The 18543-nt window shown below is 36.8% G+C and overlaps 1 protein-coding gene across 3 annotated transcripts in view; it reads right to left on the bottom strand.

The window, feature by feature from the left end:
- Nucleotides 1–18543, bottom strand: part of arhgef1b (Rho guanine nucleotide exchange factor (GEF) 1b) — a 171333-nt gene that overhangs the window by 119576 nt on the left and 33214 nt on the right. For all 3 annotated transcript variants that reach the window (XM_051920616.1, XM_051920618.1, XM_051920617.1), the window contains exons 4-6: nt 17135–17248; nt 13127–13225; nt 6855–6897 (exon numbers count right to left, since the gene is read on the bottom strand). In XM_051920616.1, the coding sequence (XP_051776576.1) occupies nt 6855–6897; nt 13127–13225; nt 17135–17248 (256 nt within the window). The remainder of the gene's footprint in view (nt 1–6854; nt 6898–13126; nt 13226–17134; nt 17249–18543) is intronic.

The raw sequence follows: 18543 nt of genomic DNA, 5'->3' as shown, positions 1-18543 counted from the left end.
TACACACACACACACACACACACACACACACACACACACACACACACCACAACACAACATAACTAATTCACCAAATACCCTGTATCAACATGAATATGTTGGATATGTGTAAGTGCAAACTGGAATATATTTTAGATTAAAGAAGCCAAAAACATCCAAAATGATGCTGTATGCAGAAGTGGAAAAGAGAACAAACAGAGCTTGGATCATTGTCCAGCTGGCAACACACTGTTAAGGGCAATGTTCAAATATGGGACTTGAAAAAGGAGAGAAAAACAGAATGCCACAGCAAAGTGAGAAGACAACTGCTGCCAAGAGGCTGTATATTCTGTGTAAGTATCATAGGTGTCAACAGAGCAAATTCTGTAACAGCATCAAAGTTAAGAGAAAGGCACATGTAGAGAGGCAGGAGGTTATAGCAAATCTTCTGGACACAAACATAACAGCAGAGAGATCACCCAATGGATAAGGACAGGTTTATGCAGCCAAAAGCGAACAGAAAGCAGCCTAGATGTTGCCTTACATTTATGGATCTAAGAAGGTGTGACAGGGATTAGGCATACTAAGTGAGGTTTATAAGAAAGCCTGGTGAGGCCGAAGGGTTTGTTTTGATTTTTGTCCGTTCTTTAATCATTCATCAATTTTGTCATCTTTTTAATACATACTGTAGTATATTTTTGATAATTTCTAGATTCTCTGGCACACATGTTACGGCTATAGATATTGGAGGCACTCACCAGATAGTGGGATAATCAAAAAAACTGCAAAAAGAAAGTGTGGACATAGCTGTAGGTTTTTAAAAGAACATGTTCTGAAGGAAATAGAAAGAGAAAAACAGAGAGAGGGGGGCATAGGCTATCTGGTTTTAATTGCGTCACAAGTATTAAAGACAACTGGATTTCTTGAATTTTAATGGCTGACCCGCCTGTGCAATTTGATTGTGAAGGGAGGATTACAACAGACAGGAAACAAGTGTGCTCATTCTAGCATACAAAAGAAAAGGTCATTTGCCATGCGAGTCGTATAAAAGTTTTTGAAGGCTATTAAAATGGCTGGGAAAGTTTTCTGGAAAAGCATCTGTGATCTGAAGGAATGTTGTGTTTGGGAAAGGAATAACAAAGTTTCAGAGTATAAATAAAAAAACATCTGGTAAGGTAGTGCAAGAGTTTTAGCATATATGAAATGTTAGTGTTAAGAGTGATATTTATACATGAACAAGCATTAAAGGTGATTAGGGCACAATATTCGGATAATGAAACTTTAAAGTGAAGGTTTACTAGGAATCTATTCCTATTTGTGATAATGATAAATATGGTGGATAACAGTGTACTGATAGCAAAAGAGCAAACATGAACTGAAGAAGAAGACTACTATGTGAAATAACAAGGAAGAACACATAAAAAAATGAAACAGAAATGGGGGGAATTCTGGCTACAGTAATCCCTCCTCCATCGCGGGGGTTGCGTTCCAGAGCCACCCGCGAAGTAGGAAAATCCGCGAAGTAGAAACCATACGTTTATATGGTTATTTTTAGAATGTCATGCTTGGGTCACAGATTTGCGCAGAAACACAGGAGGTTGTAGAGAGACAGGAACGTTATTCAAACACTGCAAACAAACATTTGTCTCTTTTTCAAAAGTTTAAACTGTGCTCCATGACAAGACAGAGATGACAGTTCTGTCTCACAATTAAAAGAATGCAAACATATCTTCCTTTTCAAAGGAGTGCAAAGCAAGCAGTCAAAAAAAAATCAATACGGCTTTTAAGTATGCGAAGCACCGCCGGTACAAAGCTGTTGAAGGCGGCAGCTCACACCCCCTCTGTCAGGAGCAGGAAGAGACAGAGAGAGAGAGAGAGAGAGATAGCGAGAGACAGATAAAAAAAATCAATACGTGCCCTTTGAGCTTTTAAGTATGCGAAGCTCCGTGCAGCCTGTCCTTCAGGAAGCAGCTGCACACAGCCCCCCTGCTCACACCCCCCTACGTCAGCGCAAGAGAGAGAGAGAGAGAGAAAGTTAGCTGGATAGCTTTTCAGCCATCTGCCAATAGCGTCCCTTGTATGAAATCAACTGGGCAAACCAACTGAGGAAGCATGTACCAGAAATTAAAAGACCTATTGTCCGCAGAAACCCGCGAAGCAGCGAAAAATCCGCGATATATATTTAAATATGCTTACATATAAAATCCGCGATGGAGTGAAGCCGCGAAAGGCGAAGCGCGATATAGCGAGGGATCACTGTACTGCATTTGTTTCTGTAAATAGATTCCTAACAAATACAGTTAGGTCCATAAATATTTGGACAGAGAGAACTTTTTTCTAATTTTGGTTCTGTTCATTACCACAATGAATTTTAAATGAAACAACTCAGATGCAGTTGAAGTGCAGACTTTCAGCTTTAATTCAGTGAGGTGAACAAAACGATTGCATAAAAATGTGAGGCAACTAAAGCATTTTTTAACACAATCCCTTCATTTCAGGGGCTCAAAAGTAATTGAACAAATTAAATAACTGGAAATAAAATGTTCATTTCTAATACTTGGTTGAAAACCCTTTTCTGGCAATGACAGCCTGAAGTCTTGAACTCATGGACATCACCAGATGCTGGGTTTCCTCCTTTTTGATGCTCTGCCAGGCCTTTACTGCAGCGGCTTTCAGTTGCTGTTTGTTTGTGGGCCTTTCTGTGTGAAGTTTAGTCTTCAACAAGTGAAATGCATGCTCAATTGGGTTAAGATCAGGTGACTGACTTGGCCATTCAAGAATTTTCCACTTCCTTGCTTTAATAAACTCCTGGGTTGCTTTGGCTGTATGTTTTGGGTTATTGTCTATCTGTATCATGAAACGCCGCCCAATCAATGTGACTGCATTTAGCTGGATTTGAGCAGACAGTACGTCTCTGAACACCTCAGAATTCATTCGGCTGCTTCTGTCCTGTGTCACATCATCAATAAACACTAGTGTCCCAGTGCCACTGGCAGCCATGCACGCCCAAGCCATCACACTGCCTCCACCATGTTTTACAGATGATGTAGTATGCTTTGGATAATGAGCTGTTCCACGCCTTCTTCATACTTTTTTCTTGCCATCATTCTGGTAGAGGTTGATCTTGGTTTCATCTGTCCAAAGAATGTTTTTCCAGAACTGTGCTGGCTTTTTTAGATGTTCTTTAGCAAAGTCCAATCTAGCCTTTCTATTCTTCAGGCTTATGAGTGGCTTGCACCTTGCAGTGCACCCTCTGTATTTACTTTCATGCAGTCTTCTCTTTATGGTAGACTTGGATATCGATATGCCTACCCCCTGGAGAGTGTTGTTCACTTGGTTGGCTGTTGTGAAGGGGTTTCTCTTCACCATGGAAAAGATTCTGCGATCATCCACCACTGTTGTCTTCCGTGGACGTCCAGGTCTTTTTGCGTTGCTGAGTTCACCAGTGCTTGCTTTCTTTCTCAGGATGTACCAAACTGTAGATTTTGCCACTCGTAATATTGTTGCAATTTCTCGGATGAGTTTTTTCTGTTTTCACAGCTTAAGGATGGCTTCTGTCACCTGCATGGAGAGCTCCTTTGACCGCATGCTGTCTGTTCACAGCAAAATCTTCCACATTCTAGCACCACACCTCAAATCAACTCCAGGTCTTTTATCTGCTTAATTGATAATGACACAACTACGGACTTGCCTACACCTGCCCATAAAATAGCCTTTGAGTCAATTGTCCAATTACTTTTGAGCCCCTGAAATGAAGGGATTGTGTTAAAAAAATGCTTTAGTTGCCTCACATTTTTATGCAATCGATTTGTTCACCCCACTGAATTAAAGCTGAAAGTCTGCACTTCAAAAGCATCTGAGTTGTTTCATTTAAAATTCATTGTGGTAATGTACAGAACCAAAATTAGAAAAAAGTTGTCTCTGTCCAAATATTTATGGATGTATACAATGTCATGAAGGGTTACCTGTAGGCAATGAGTACTGCTTGTCTTTAAACAGCACGAAAGAAAAAACATACCAATTTAGAATGTGTAAACTTTGATAAGTAACAGATCTGTATAAAAGAAAGAAAGTTTACTACATTATGTGTTAAATGTGCAAGATAGGTTTGGAAATAACTATCTGGGTTATTATCCATTATTACTCCTTGCAGAATCTATCTGAAATTTTATGCCAATGAATGGAGCACAAAGTTGCAAAAAACAAAAAACAAAACAAAAAAAAAAAACGCTTTAATGTATTAAATACATCCACTGCAAGGTCTGATCTAGGTTTCACAAAGCAAGTAATTACATTTCCAAGATATGTGTATTACAACAAAATTAAACTTTACAAAATTATGTTAGTTCTTTTCTTAACTGCTAACAACTTACGTGGGTACATTTTATGTGTGGGAAAATCAAATATCAACTTACAAAGAGAAGGTGCATCTGTATCTATTTCACATAAAATAGTGACACATCTAAAATAGTGATTGCTTATACTCTGAATCTGAAAACTAAATTTTAAAAATAGCATGCATACATTTCCCATTAACTGAAAATCAATAACCTAATAAAACTATAAAGAACTGCTGCAGGGTATCTGAAGCCACATTGCGAAGCCAGACCACAGTGCAACAGGGAGCTGCCTAGATAATCACAGAGCAGCTAAACAAGACCTAGAACCACACCTGCTGTAAAGAAAGCTGACCATTTGGTCCTTTCTGCCCTGACTGCTTCTTCAAATTTATTTTTGGAAAATGGAAAAGGTCTCACAAATTACAACCTAGTAACAGAATTCATGATATTACAAGCAAAAACATCATTAACAGGAAAAACAATACAGAATATGCATTTGTTTCCTTTAAGCATTACCAAACATTTAATTGGCTGCTTTTTATTGAATTTGGGATTGCAAAATCTGTGTTACAGAACACTTACAATAATGACCACATTAAATGTTGCAGAAGATGCAGAAAGGAACTATTAAACTGTAGAGAATACACATGATATTTTAATGGGTTAATTATTATAATGCAAGTTGTAAGAGTTTATTTCAAATTTGGACTTCTGCATTATTGGCTGTAATTGTAAACCACTTAAAGAAGGAACTTCTGTATATAAATTTACTAAATAAGCTTTTACTAAGAATATTTCACCATGAAAAATAATTTCAGTTACAAAAATGCTAAGCTTATTCTTTGATAAAATAGACAAGACAAGCAGATATTTTTCTGAGAATAAACAAGATATATATTAAAGTAAAAGAAAGTACTAATTTGGAAACAGTAATGAGTATCAATGTGATGAAGAAAGAGGGGAGGGATAAAATGTGGAGGCTACAGAATACATGGATGTTACATGTGTGTATGTAATCATTGTTATATTATTTATATATACAGTGGAACCTCGAGATACGATCACCTCTGTATACGAGAAATTCAAAATACGAGGAAAGTATGAGCGAAAAATTCAGATCTAAATACGAGCATTGGCTCACGTAACGAGCCACGAGCCAGGCTGTGGGTATAGCTCGCGGCTTAGCGAGGGGGCGTGGTAGCTGTAGCGAGCCGCAGGGCAATCTGCGGTGTCTGCGTTTCTCATCTAAGTGCACAGGTGGGAAAATGCCCATATCCATAATTTGTCCTGTGGCTGATGGGCTGGGCAGGGTTGCCACCCGTCCTTTAAAATACGGAATCGTCCCGTATTTGAGAATGAAATTGCGCGTCCCGTTTTGAATCAATACGTATGCGTGTAGCTGAACAGGCGAGCCAAACAGCTGAAGCAGGACGGTGTAGAGAAGGTCAGCTGCATTAAGTGTCTCGCCTGTTGCAGAGCCCGCATGGGAGAAGCAGGCGAGACACTAACAGAGAAGAAGCACCGGGGATTGTCATCTGTTTTTGTTGAAGACTGCTTCCTGTTGACGTTTTAACCTCGTGTTAAAGGATTGTTATTCTTATGTACTTTAAACCTCCACTTCACAACTGTTTTAAGGATTATTTATTTAAAGATTTATTGAATGCTCTACTGCACTTTGGACACCTTTTGATTCTTTTAATAATCAGTTATATTATTTACCAGTGTTATTTATTAAAGGTAGACTACAGTATATATAATTTATCAGTGTTATTTGTTAGGAAAATTGATTTTTATGTTAATATATTTGGGATGCGGAACGGATTAACAGGATTTCCATTATTTTCAATGGGGACGTTTGTTCTAGATACGAGAAATTCACTATACAAGCTCAGTGCTGGAACGAATTAAACTCGTATCTAGAGGTTCCACTGTGTGTATATATATATATATATATATATATATATATATATATATATATATATATATATATATATATATATATATATATATACGCATATATACACAGACACACAGAGAGAGAGAGAGAGAGTATATAGTTTTACATTTTTTTATTTATAAAGGTGAATGTTTACAAGCAGGATATGAATAAATTACACATTTTTTGTAGTGGAAAGAAAAGCATGCTTAGTGTGTGTTGCATTTTAATCAGAAAATTAGCTTATGTTTTTCTGTATCTGTTATTAGTTATTTCAAAAATGATTTTTTTGGATTAATCATTTTAGTGAAATGAAAACTTTATCCTGTAAAAAATGTATAAAAGAACATTCATGAGGAAAAAAATGAAGCCATAACTTTAGCCTTAGGCTTATCTACAGTACTTCTAAATTTATGTCAGCATAAACACAGGTTTATCATCTTTCCAGGATGAGCTGATAATTTCACAATACATTACATACATAACACACAATTATTAAGACCAGGATTCGACTATGAGTAATTAAGATAGCAGATTTACAAAGGTATACTAAAGAAGAGATAATATAAAGTTAAAAATACATGAATTGTAGGCCTTACCCAATTCAAATGAAACTGAGGATGGAATCTGCACTTTTAAAACCTGGAAAAATAAATAACAAATAACTAATATGCTTTGTTGGTTATAAAATGTACTGGGCATTTACAGAAAAAAACGACTACTTGCTTTTAGAAAATTATAGTCAAATTATTTCTTCTAACACATCTAATATAATCCATAATTTATTTATTAGATTAAGCACTATTTATCTATGGATTAAAAAAATGTGACCCATCAATAAATAAATGCGCTCTCTCATAGTTTTCACAAACATTGCACAGCTACTTTATCAGATATGTTTTCCTACCCTATGTTTCCCCTTAAATTTCCACATGGCTGACTGCTTAATCACTGACACGAAAAACTAATATGATAGTAACAAGGGATAGCGACTGTGTGCAGCACTCATGTTGCAAGTAACAATTTCATTGTACTATGTACACACACAAATAATGACAGTATAAACCTAAAAATATTTTACATATTTAAAATATATATGAATAACATGTATTTGAAAGAGGGTAATAAAACAATGCAAACAAAATATAAATTGTGGCTGGCATTTTAAGAAAAAAACAATTCTAGTTAATTATGACATAATATACTTCACTGAGATTATAACACTACTATGTGCTTGAACATAACTGTAACTCTTCAAATATCAGAATGTAAAATTGATTATTTCCATCTTTTCTTTTCAGTTTGTACTGTAAAACACCAAGTGCATCATATTCACCAGTCAGTTATACATTTTTCCCCCAAACACCAATGATAAGTAGGTAGGTTGACCAGTAAGTCTAATCAGGTTTATTTAAGTGTGTGATAAGTAGGTAGGTTGACCAGTAAGTCTAATCAGGCTTATTTAAGTGTGTGCTAGAGTGAACCTTGCAATGTAGTGGTGACCTTTTCAGAGCCGACACCTGCCTTGTGCCCAGTGCCATCAGGATAGTATCTAACTCCACAAAACACTGAACTAAGCCAGTTCAGAAAATGGATGAAGAGAACAAAACCTAAAAGAGGGGGCTACAATTTCAAGATTTCTGATTGAAGTATACAAGACTGAAATGCCTTGAAAACATGAACCCTGAAATTGCACAGAAAAACTTGCAAATGGCATTTTATACATTTTATCCTTTCTGTAAAACTCATTTGATAAAAGCAAACACCATGATGTCAGCATATATCAAACAGCTTAAATTGGTTCTGAATATTAATGAAAACCCTATTTTCTTAAATAAAAGGTAATGCCTATTGTTCTGTGATGTTGGTAACTTGTTAAGAGTTTATGCTCAGTACACATAAATCACTTTTTGCAAAATATTTCACTACAGGCTTTCTCAAAATTAAATACATGTGCTTTATGAAAATTCAAGTACTGTATCTTCAGTCTTACAAACAATAATGAAGAATTTTTTTAAGTCTATGATGATTGTCAAACTTGCGCTTCTTTTTACATGTGACAGACTAGTACTGTGTGTGGTGTGCACTACTCCGAAAAAAGAGTAATGAGAGCAGGCAAACTGTCTTATTTAACAGTAGTTAATGAAGGGAAAATATCAGTTTTCATCAAAGTGTCCATTTTCAGGAATTCTGGGGTCATTTATTTGGGCAAGGAAACGCTAAATTTTTTTCCCTTTAAATTAAAGGTAAATGCATTTTACTGTTTCTCATAAAACTAAAAGGCAGGTTTCTCCATTTAACAAGCAAAATCTTTTACAAGTGCAAGTTTTTTTTTTGTTTTTTTTTGTTATTTTAATAAGTAAAAAAACACAAATGAACTATACTAACTCTCATATGAAACTAAAAGAGAAACCAAAAGGAGTGCAAATTATCAATACAGTTCCAAAAGTCTGCAAAATTGGGTTCAGAACAATAAAATTAGCAAAATATTGCTCATTTTTATTTGAACAGATTGGGTAACATTTATTCCTCTACTAAAGTTAGGTGAAGGTAGAAAGCTGCTTTGTTCTGAAAGTAAAAACTAAATATGTCACCTTCAAGACATACATGAAGGAAATGTGCAGTCTGCACTTCATGGAGATAGTGTGCAAATGACACATGGGAAAATACCAAACTCTACATATGAGGGCACAACTCTAGAAATGAATCCAGATTTGTCAAGAGACTGAAGCTCCATGCAGTTAATTTCTTTTTAAGTTGTTAAAATTATTGCTCCATATAATTATTTAACAATATGACAATTTACATAGTACCAGAAAATTAAAAAAAGAACTGATCAATGGTATAATGTGCAGGATTAATTGTATTAATCTTATAATGCTTTCCTTCTAAAATTGCATTATTACTAGGCAACATGTAATGCTCCATTTTTTGTTTACCTGCTGTAATTCACTTCTGCTTTAGATTTTCAGTATACTCAGATCTATAAAACTGAACATGCAAAACGTTCTGCTCATAATTTGCTACCTGCAATGCATGGGGGGGCTGGAGAATGCATTCTAAAATGTAACTTCCCACCCATTCATCCATTTTCTTATGCTACCACAAGTATTTCATACATTGTGCAAATTTGTCTTCGGAGAAACCTGGCTGATGACTCAGTATTGCAGTGTCACTAATATAAATATTAGATTACACTATAAGCAACCTAATTTTAGAAAATATTCACTGAGTATTTGTCAGTTGTCAGTAGAAGATGAAATATTGCATGGGAACAGTCAACTTTAGTATTTTAAGTATTTTTGGTGTAGGTACTGTTTAAATACAACAGTAACTCAAACAAATACTCTATATTATGGAAAATAAAGTGGCAACTGAAGCGAAAGAAAGATGGGATACACACAGTGTGTACCGTAGAATTAATTTCAAAAGAATTAAAAGGAAGGAAAGAAGATGAAAGGGACAAGGGAAAAATCAAAATGACACATCTATTTTCTGAACCAGATTTTCAATGATTAGATTAGAAAGATCTAATCTAGAACCCATACTTGGCAGCAAGGGACACAAGATAAGAGCCAAACCTGAATGTCTATTAACTTAAAATACATATTTCAGCATATGGGATCAAACCAAAGAAAACTCTCACAGATGCAATAAAGCACGAAGAAAATAAGATAACAGTGGCCAGGCCAGCAACTGATAACTCATTGAGCTGTTTGAATAGCACTCTTCCCAAGTGAAGAGGTACAGCACAATAGCCATATTTATAAATATAATACATTTACTTGTCCTCTAATTTAAGAGAAATGATTAAAGGAAAATTAGTGGCTTGTATAAAATTAACTTAAAGCTGTAAAACAAAAACTACCATTTTCATTGTGCACAATTAAAAATGAAGGCACAACATTATTAAAAAGGAGTAATAATATTAGATTCAGCTGACAAATTGAAAAGCTCAAATTACTAAAACTTTGTTTTTCCACTGTGTTTGAGACAAAATCTGAACCAATGAGAGAATAGTTCTAAAAATTGTAATACTGAAATTCTGAAAGCTGTAATCTGAACTATATATCTTAGATAGGAATATTTTGTTTTAACAAGGTATTAAATAAAATCCTGATGGCTATTTGCATGTAACTATGAGATGCACATAGTACTAGTTTACTAAATGTCCACACAGACTAAATGTGTTCTCATTTCAGATAAAAACTTCCATAGTAATAAAACATGGAGTGAAAAAAAAAAAAAAAACTCTCCATTCAAAACACACAATATTTTTTTATATTCTTTTGCATTTGAACTTCTTTATTAGTCAAGCTTTTCTTAAACTTTCTTCAAGGTCAAAAACAGCAGAAGCAAGGTAGTAAATGCTTAGAGCTTGTGTGCTGTAGCTTGAACACCACATGCAATCACAGCAGTTCTACGATATAATGTAGCAAGCATAATTTAATATACTGTCTCTTCTCAAAGCATCTTGCATATATACTCTGCACTTATCAACTGTCAAACAGCTGCTGTCACTTTGTTTAACTGTTTTTATATAGTCTTCAAAATCACTATAATACAAAGCTTCTTGTAATCTATTTTAAACTCTGTATATCATTTGTTAACTGTGTATGTTTGTCCTAATCACTCAAATGTATAACAATTGTTTTGCACATCTCTTTGGATAAAAGTAACCAAAAAAGGTATAAAATAATTACAACTAGCCAACCCGCGGCGTAACATACGCCGCATAATTATGTATTGATGGGTGAACACTTGCTGAACAACACAGTTGTCCAAATGGGGTGGGTTTGTGGATACCAGTGTGAGTGAATGAAAAGATGGACCTCTGGAGAGAGCAATTATTGTCTGTGACTGAAAGCGGGATCGTCTGTGACGATGGAGGCCACGCTGGTGAAAGTTACTTCCCAGCACCCCCCCCACCCCTCTCCCTCTCTCTCTGTCAGCAGCACGCAGCCACCCGAGCCCCCCCTCTCTCTCAGCAGCACGCGAGCCCCCTCCCCCTCTCTCAGCAGCACGTGAGCCCCCTCCCCCTCTCTCAGCAGCACGTGAGCCTCCCCAGCCCCCCCCCTCTCTCTCTCTCTCAGCAGCACGTGAGCCTCCCCAGCCCCCCCCCTCTCTCTCTCTCAGCAGCACGCAGCCTCCCCAGCCCCCCCTCTCTCTCAGCAGTACACGAGCCCCGCCTCTCTCAGCAGCACGCGAGCCTCCCCAGCCCCCTTCTCTCTCTCAGCAGCACATGAGCCCCCCCCCCCTCCTCTCTCTCTCAGCAGCACGGGAACCTCCCCAGCCCCCCCCCTCCCCCTCTCTCTCTCTCTCTCAGCAGCACGCAGCCTCCCTAGCCCCCCCTCTCTCTCTCAGCAGCACGTGAGCCCCCCCCTCTCTCTCTCTCTCAGCAGCATGGGAACCTCCCCAGCCCCCCTCTCTTTCAGCAGTACGTGAGCCTCTCCCGCCCCCCCCCCTCTCTCAGCAGCACGGGAACCTCCCCAGCCCCCCTCTCTTTCAGCAGTACATGAGCCTCTCCAGCTCCCCCTCTCTCTCTCAGCAGCACGCAAGCCTCCCCAGCCCCCTCCCCCTCTGTCTCTCAGAAGCACGCGAGCCCTCTCTCTCAGCAGCACGCAAGCCCCCACCCCCTCTGTCTCTCTGCTTCAGGCATTTCTCCCCTGTGCAGTGTGTGAGCGAGTGAGGAGAGAGAGAAAGTCGGTACGTTACAGTGAGCGAGAGCAGGCTCGAAGGCAATGTGTTCCTGTAGTATAGCGGGTCCATAGCTCCCCTTCAAAAGGCCATTTTTAATCAGGCAACTGACAGTAGTGGAGTCAGGCACAGAGAAGGTCAGCTGCAGAGAGAGCGTCTCGACTGTTGCAGGGCCTGAAGCAGGTGAGAGCTAATGAAAATGAGGCACAGGGCTTATTGGGTTTTAAAGACTGCTTCCTTCATTGTGTTTTAACTTCAGTTTTAAAGGATTGCGCGGCTCTCACTTGCGCTGCCTGTGTGTGCCTCTGTGTCTCTCTGGCGCTGACTCTGTGTGAACCAAGGTTACACTGAGGTTGACTAATGAAAAGTCAACGTGGCTCAGAGCTGCAACTGTACTGTGGCACAGACAAACAGAAATGACGGCATGTTTCCCTTGGCTTCGCGTCCGAGTTGGTGGGCGTGGCTCTGTGATTCTTTCGTCGTATCCAATGGTCTAAGAGTTGGTGGCCGTGGCTCCTTCCTGCGTGCGCCATTGGCGTCTTACTTGTCGGCGGTTTAGTGAATCCACGCCCCTTCCGGCGTGCTTTCCATGGTCGGCTACTTGTCTTCTAGCTTAGTGAATTATATATATAGATTATGCTAAAAGCATCGAAAAACAATCATACTAAATAATAATTTTGAACCATTCGGTGAACATTACAATGCAAAAGTAACTTACTGATAAGTTTGTGTCACACAGATACTGCCAGGGCATGGTCTACCTCCATGCAACCCTTAATATGGAACACGTTTGATAATGAATTGAGAGATGAGCTTTGACATTGCTCTCGCAGCAGCAAGTGAGCATGTACTGTGTGTGATATGTTTGACATATCAAGTATTTGTGTGTGTGTGTTTGTGTGTGTGTGCATAAACCTCCACAACACCACAAAGCACCACACAAGCCATCTCATCCAACTGAAAAGGACGTTAAATGGACCACTCTACATTAGAAATGATAGAAAAACATTCCATTATACTGTACAAACCTAAATATATTTGGAAATGTTCTGAAACAGCCAGTCAGATCTAATGAACACTTAGAAACCATTAAGCTCATAGCCAAGCAATAATGTTTATAACACAGTAATGTTTATAATGAACATTCTACAGTTAAGAAACATCAGATACTCACAGCTCCTTTTTCCAAAAAGGTATGATAGAATTCCACAAACTGTTTCCTGACTTCTTTGGCATTAAGGTTCTTGAAAAGTTCTGCATGCAGGAAACAGAGCTATGGAAAGGAATACAGTAAATACTGTGTACAACAAAGCATAATAAGTACAATTAATCCGACATAGAACTGCACAGATTATCTCAGTCCCTTCACAATGCATTATGTTTAATATATTCTAAAAACAGGACTGGATATACTGAATAGAGAAGTATTTTTTCACAAATGTTATCAGTGCCACCCAAACAAAAAAATACATCAAAAATTTTACATGCAGACAAAAAGCACTTAAGATTTAATAAATTACAGTATCACATGCACAACAGGCACAATGTAAAATTAAGAGGACTGAAAGCAGAATTCTCAAGTACTACTGCTTCAGTCGTGTAAATGTGGGAAAAGGTCTCCTATAAAAGCAACACCAAATTAAGCATAACATTAAACATACACCTACAAAGTAACTATTAAAGTTTATCACTCATTAAACTAGTCACCAAGAAAACACACCAGTCAGTATTTAAAGAAAAATCACTTGCATAAATAGACAATTTGAAAATTTTACAATGCAGACTGTCCAAGACTAACACTATGCAGCTCAGGAATCTAGACATCAGTGCATCAATTTGATGTGCAGTACACAAGTAAGGATTTAGAGATGATTGAGGGATGTACAGTAATTCTATAGAACTCTCATTCTGACAGGAAATAAACACTAAAAGATTCCACTATAATATTTTATGCATCTGTTACACTTTACCTAAGTAAAACAAATAAAGATCATTTAATTTCATCAAACTCTGTTGTATAAGAGACAAGCAATAAATTAGAAGTACAAAACAATATTCACATGTGAGATCTGCAGTAAAAGTGAAAGGATGTATTAATTTAAAATGGACTTACAGTTTTGAGTTTTTACAAGAGATTTATTTATACAAATTCTCAGGCAAAATTATATTAGATGGGCAGAATCAAATGGCACCTTCATCAACATTAACTCATCATAAATTACTCTGAAATGAAGTGAGCCATTTCACAAAGACTCACTATAGCTGCATATTTTCATTGCACCTAATTTCTTTATTTCAGGTCAACACCTGCATGAAGTTATAGTTCAGAATTAATTTTCTGACTGCTGTAGGATATTTGCCTGTCATCTTAGAAATTGACAATAGTTTTTTCTTTTCTTTTTTTTTTTTTAAAAGCAAGACATTTAGAAAGATGTCACTCATTTCAGTGCTGCACATTCTTTCCTTAGTTTTACTTTGCTGTTTTACTAAAAGTTTTTAACAGAAAATAAAATGCACCCTGGGAGGGATTTCTAATGTGTCAAAAACAAATTCTAATTAAGTAATGCCTTATATTAACAACAACTTTCACTGTTGTGAAATGCAGTACTTCACAATGTCATTTTCCCTTCAAATATAATAAGAGGGCAATCTCTAACACCCCAAACATTCTCACTGTAAAATTAAATTATAATGTGGGAAGTTCTTGCTAAACATTTAGGATTATGGCATTGACCATTCATGGTTAAATATTTCAGTCTGTCTTGATTTGCCATGCTTCGTTTACCTTACAGTAATTAATCCTTTACCTTTAAACACTGTACTGACAGTTGGGATATAATTTCCAGAGCAATAGCTGAGCGATGTGCATTGTTACATAAATGTAAGTATAGTTTATACAGTATATAGTAATTTAGAATTTATTCTAAAATAAGACGGCTAATGCCTATGTTCAAACCTTGTAAAATTTATTCTAAAATAAGACGGCTAATGCCTATGTTCAAACCTTGTAAAATTTATTCTAAAATAAGACGGCTAATGCCTATGTTCAAACCTTGTAAAATTTATTTACTATCTGTCACCAGATGCCATTGCAGCAAATGGAATATTTTTTCTACAGATTCTGTTGACATAAAGTTATGATTACTTATGCGTTATTTCAAGAAATAGATTTTAATTCCAACGAGGGTAGCTTTAGTTATTTGGCAAATCTTATACTGGCTGTAATGCAAGATAAAGGAGTTGGGGAGGAATATTATGTCATTATACAATTCAACCTTTAGGTGTCAGCATTGGGCAAGCTATGTTTATCAGTCAATTTGGTTTCATCTAAATATTAAAGTTTAGGGCCAAAGTTAATCAATTTCTATATACATAAGCACTCATGCTTCTTTACTTTAACTTCTATGTACTGAATTAATTAGTGCATAAAAGAATACAACAGATGAAGTTGTCCATTGGATAATTAGCAAATGGTTTGGATATAAACTTCCCAATCAGTATTCTAGTAAATTTATGCATGCTCCAACAATGTTTAAAACCTTCCATTTTGACTGATCAATCTGATCATAAAAAAATCCTTTTTTCATATTTACTCAAAATCCAAATATTTTGAAATATATTGTTAGTTATATTAAATTTAGGAAATTGTAATGTGAAATAAATTAGTGTACAACCTTTAATTCTGTTTATTACTTTACCCATAAGACAAAACAAAACAAGTGTAATAGCACACGACTTGTGCATTTTTTGGGAAACCTGCAATCAACATATGCTTTTCTACCTCAGAAATATCTTCTGTGCTTTTCAAATGTTATAAAAGTATCCTTACATCTTTGCTAATAAAATTCTGTGGAAACATAAGTTGCTTTAAATGGCCACCAGAAAAAAAAGAAATAGTACTGTGCTACAAATATTTACTTTGGATGTGCTAAGCACTAATATAAGGTCATGATAAATTACTTGACTTTTTCAGCAATTTCCAGCCACATACTTCATTTACATAATATTAGTGAGTTGGGTGCAGTCGCACCACACTTCCCTAACCGCCATTTATGTCATATGACATACACAGCAACTCAGTCCAACTAGTCTGCAACAAGTTTGATTTTGTCTTAATTTGCAGGGGCAGGATTTGCGTGCATGAGAGCTTATAGCCAATTTGTGCTCACTTGGAGGTAAAAATACCGTTAAGATAGCAATGCGGAACAAGTAACATGGGTGTCTCTCACCTCGCAAACAGAAGAAAAGCTTGTCTTTCTGATGTCTTGTATTTATTTATCAAGACAGACTGGAAAAAAAAAATGTTCAGAGATTGCAAAGGAATTTAAAATACCTGTAAACCCTTTGAAGGGCCACTGGCTACAGCAGGAAGCATGTTATTGGCGATCAGGAAAGAGATATTTTTGAAATATGACATGCTGGAATGTCATTTTAGGTGCTATTTAACTAACAATATCTATCAACTTTTGAAGAAAATCAAGTATGTCACATAAACTTCTTCTTTTACAATCCCCAATGGTCAAATTAGCATCTGCTGACTGGCAATGAGATAGACACGATATATCATTGCATTTAAAGCCTAGAAAATGAGCTGCTCACCTATCATATTGCAAACTACCACACACAAAAATGAACAATGCAACTTTTTGTGGTTCACTTTGGGCCAAATCAATAAACTGAAAAAGTCTTTGTGGGGGAGCCTAGACATAAGTACATTGTTGTAGTACTACGTATAACAGTAGCTATACATTTTAGAAATTGAAAAACATAAAAGTGGTACTGAAATCTAAAGCCTACATGACTAGCATATCTGCATGTGCATAACGCCGTAACAAGCCATCCATGAGGCATAGGAAGTACAAGGACAAGACATGTCACTTCACACAATGCAATGCATAAACATAACTACCTGCAGTCTTGCATCTGCAAGCGGAGAGAACAGTTAAAGGAAAGGTTAGCGTGCTTATGGGGAGGGTTACATTTAATGCATTGGATTTACAAACATGTAAAACATATAATTTCAAAAAGACATGACAACATTTGACACTAGTAAGGCCCTTTCAGTCCATACTAGATGCACAGATCAGCCAAGACAAATGGTCTATACTGCAGTTAATTACTTAAAAAGTATCTTGATCATTTTACTTTGTATTTCATTCAAAAACAAACAATAGTTTCATACCAGTGGGGCGCAGTCAAATTGCAGAAATACATGCTGAAGAAAAATGAGAAGATGAGCTGGTTTTTCTTTCAACAAATCAATGCTTTGGAAGTGACTGCACAGGTCATCCACAGACTGCAAAAGCAAAAACAAATGAAGAATAAAAGTCAAATGTTTTTTAAATAACCACATGGAACTGGTGCCGTTACTTGAATACAAGCATTAAATGATTAAAACACTAACTTAATTTAGCATGGACAATGACTTAAGGTTTAGCAACCAAGGACTATGGATTGATGCTGTATTGTGTCATTTGAAAAGATACAACTATACGACTTGGATGAGGAAATACCATCTCCAGCTTAACTAGGCAAAGACAGAGTTCCTTGCTACCCCTGCCAATCTGTCTATTCAACACCCTATCTCTGTAAAGCATGTCACCAACCAAGTCAGTATCAGCCATCAATGACTAGCTACCTTTCACTGATTACACAGCAGTTGTATCTCGCTCATGAAGATTTGCAAGATCAGGCCATATCTGTCAGAGCATGCTGCACAACCTCTGGTGCAAGCATTGATCCTTTTACATCTGGACTACTGCAAGTCTTTATGTGCAGGTGTATCTGCATGCATTATCAAGCCATTTTAAACTATTAAAAATGCAGAGGCATATCTTGTATTTGACCAGCCAAGGCAAGTGCATGTCAATCCTCTTTTCAGGTCACTCCATTGGCTCTGTGCAGCAGTACACGCTAAGTTCAAATGCTTATGCTTGCCTACACAGTAGTCAGTGGATTATCACCTATAGACTCATATGCTCTTTTCTTGCTCACTCAGTGTGTTTAAGAAATATTTAAAGACTCTCTTGCTCTATGAATATCTTTCTAATAAACATCACTGTTGTTTTGAAGCAATGTTCTTAATAGCTACATTAAGAGCAATTAGTCTTGTGTAGCATTATTTAGCTTAGGAGCTCCTCACGTGTTCTGCAAGACTTGTTTCAAAATAGCCCCCATGCTGATGTTACTCAATCAAGGTTGACCTCTTTTGTAAGTCACTTTGAATAAAAGCATTGGCTATGTGAATAAATGTAAATTTAAATGATTATCACTTATTAATCAAGCTTTTCAGAATTGTTAAACTGTTAACTGGCTCTAAATTCTCAGAGTGACTCAAATTTGGCCCTACTCTTAAGAGAGGTATATAAGAATTTTACCAGTAATTTAGGAATCTACTCCTAACTTTACGAGGATTTAGGTGAGCTCATGAGCTGTCTTAATTTGGTAGAAACTACCAGAAGATGGAGTTAAAGCAGAGATTGTCACCAATGTCCTGGGAAAGTTGGAATGTTATGGAAACACTGGACAACTCATGGATGTCATGAATTTGACAGAGACTAAATAATATTCATCACAAATCTTGTAGATTCC

Source organism: Erpetoichthys calabaricus, chromosome 17 (assembly GCF_900747795.2).
Source record: "Erpetoichthys calabaricus chromosome 17, fErpCal1.3, whole genome shotgun sequence".
NCBI lineage: Eukaryota > Metazoa > Chordata > Cladistia > Polypteriformes > Polypteridae > Erpetoichthys > Erpetoichthys calabaricus.
This window is presented reverse-complemented; position numbering and strand designations above follow the sequence as displayed.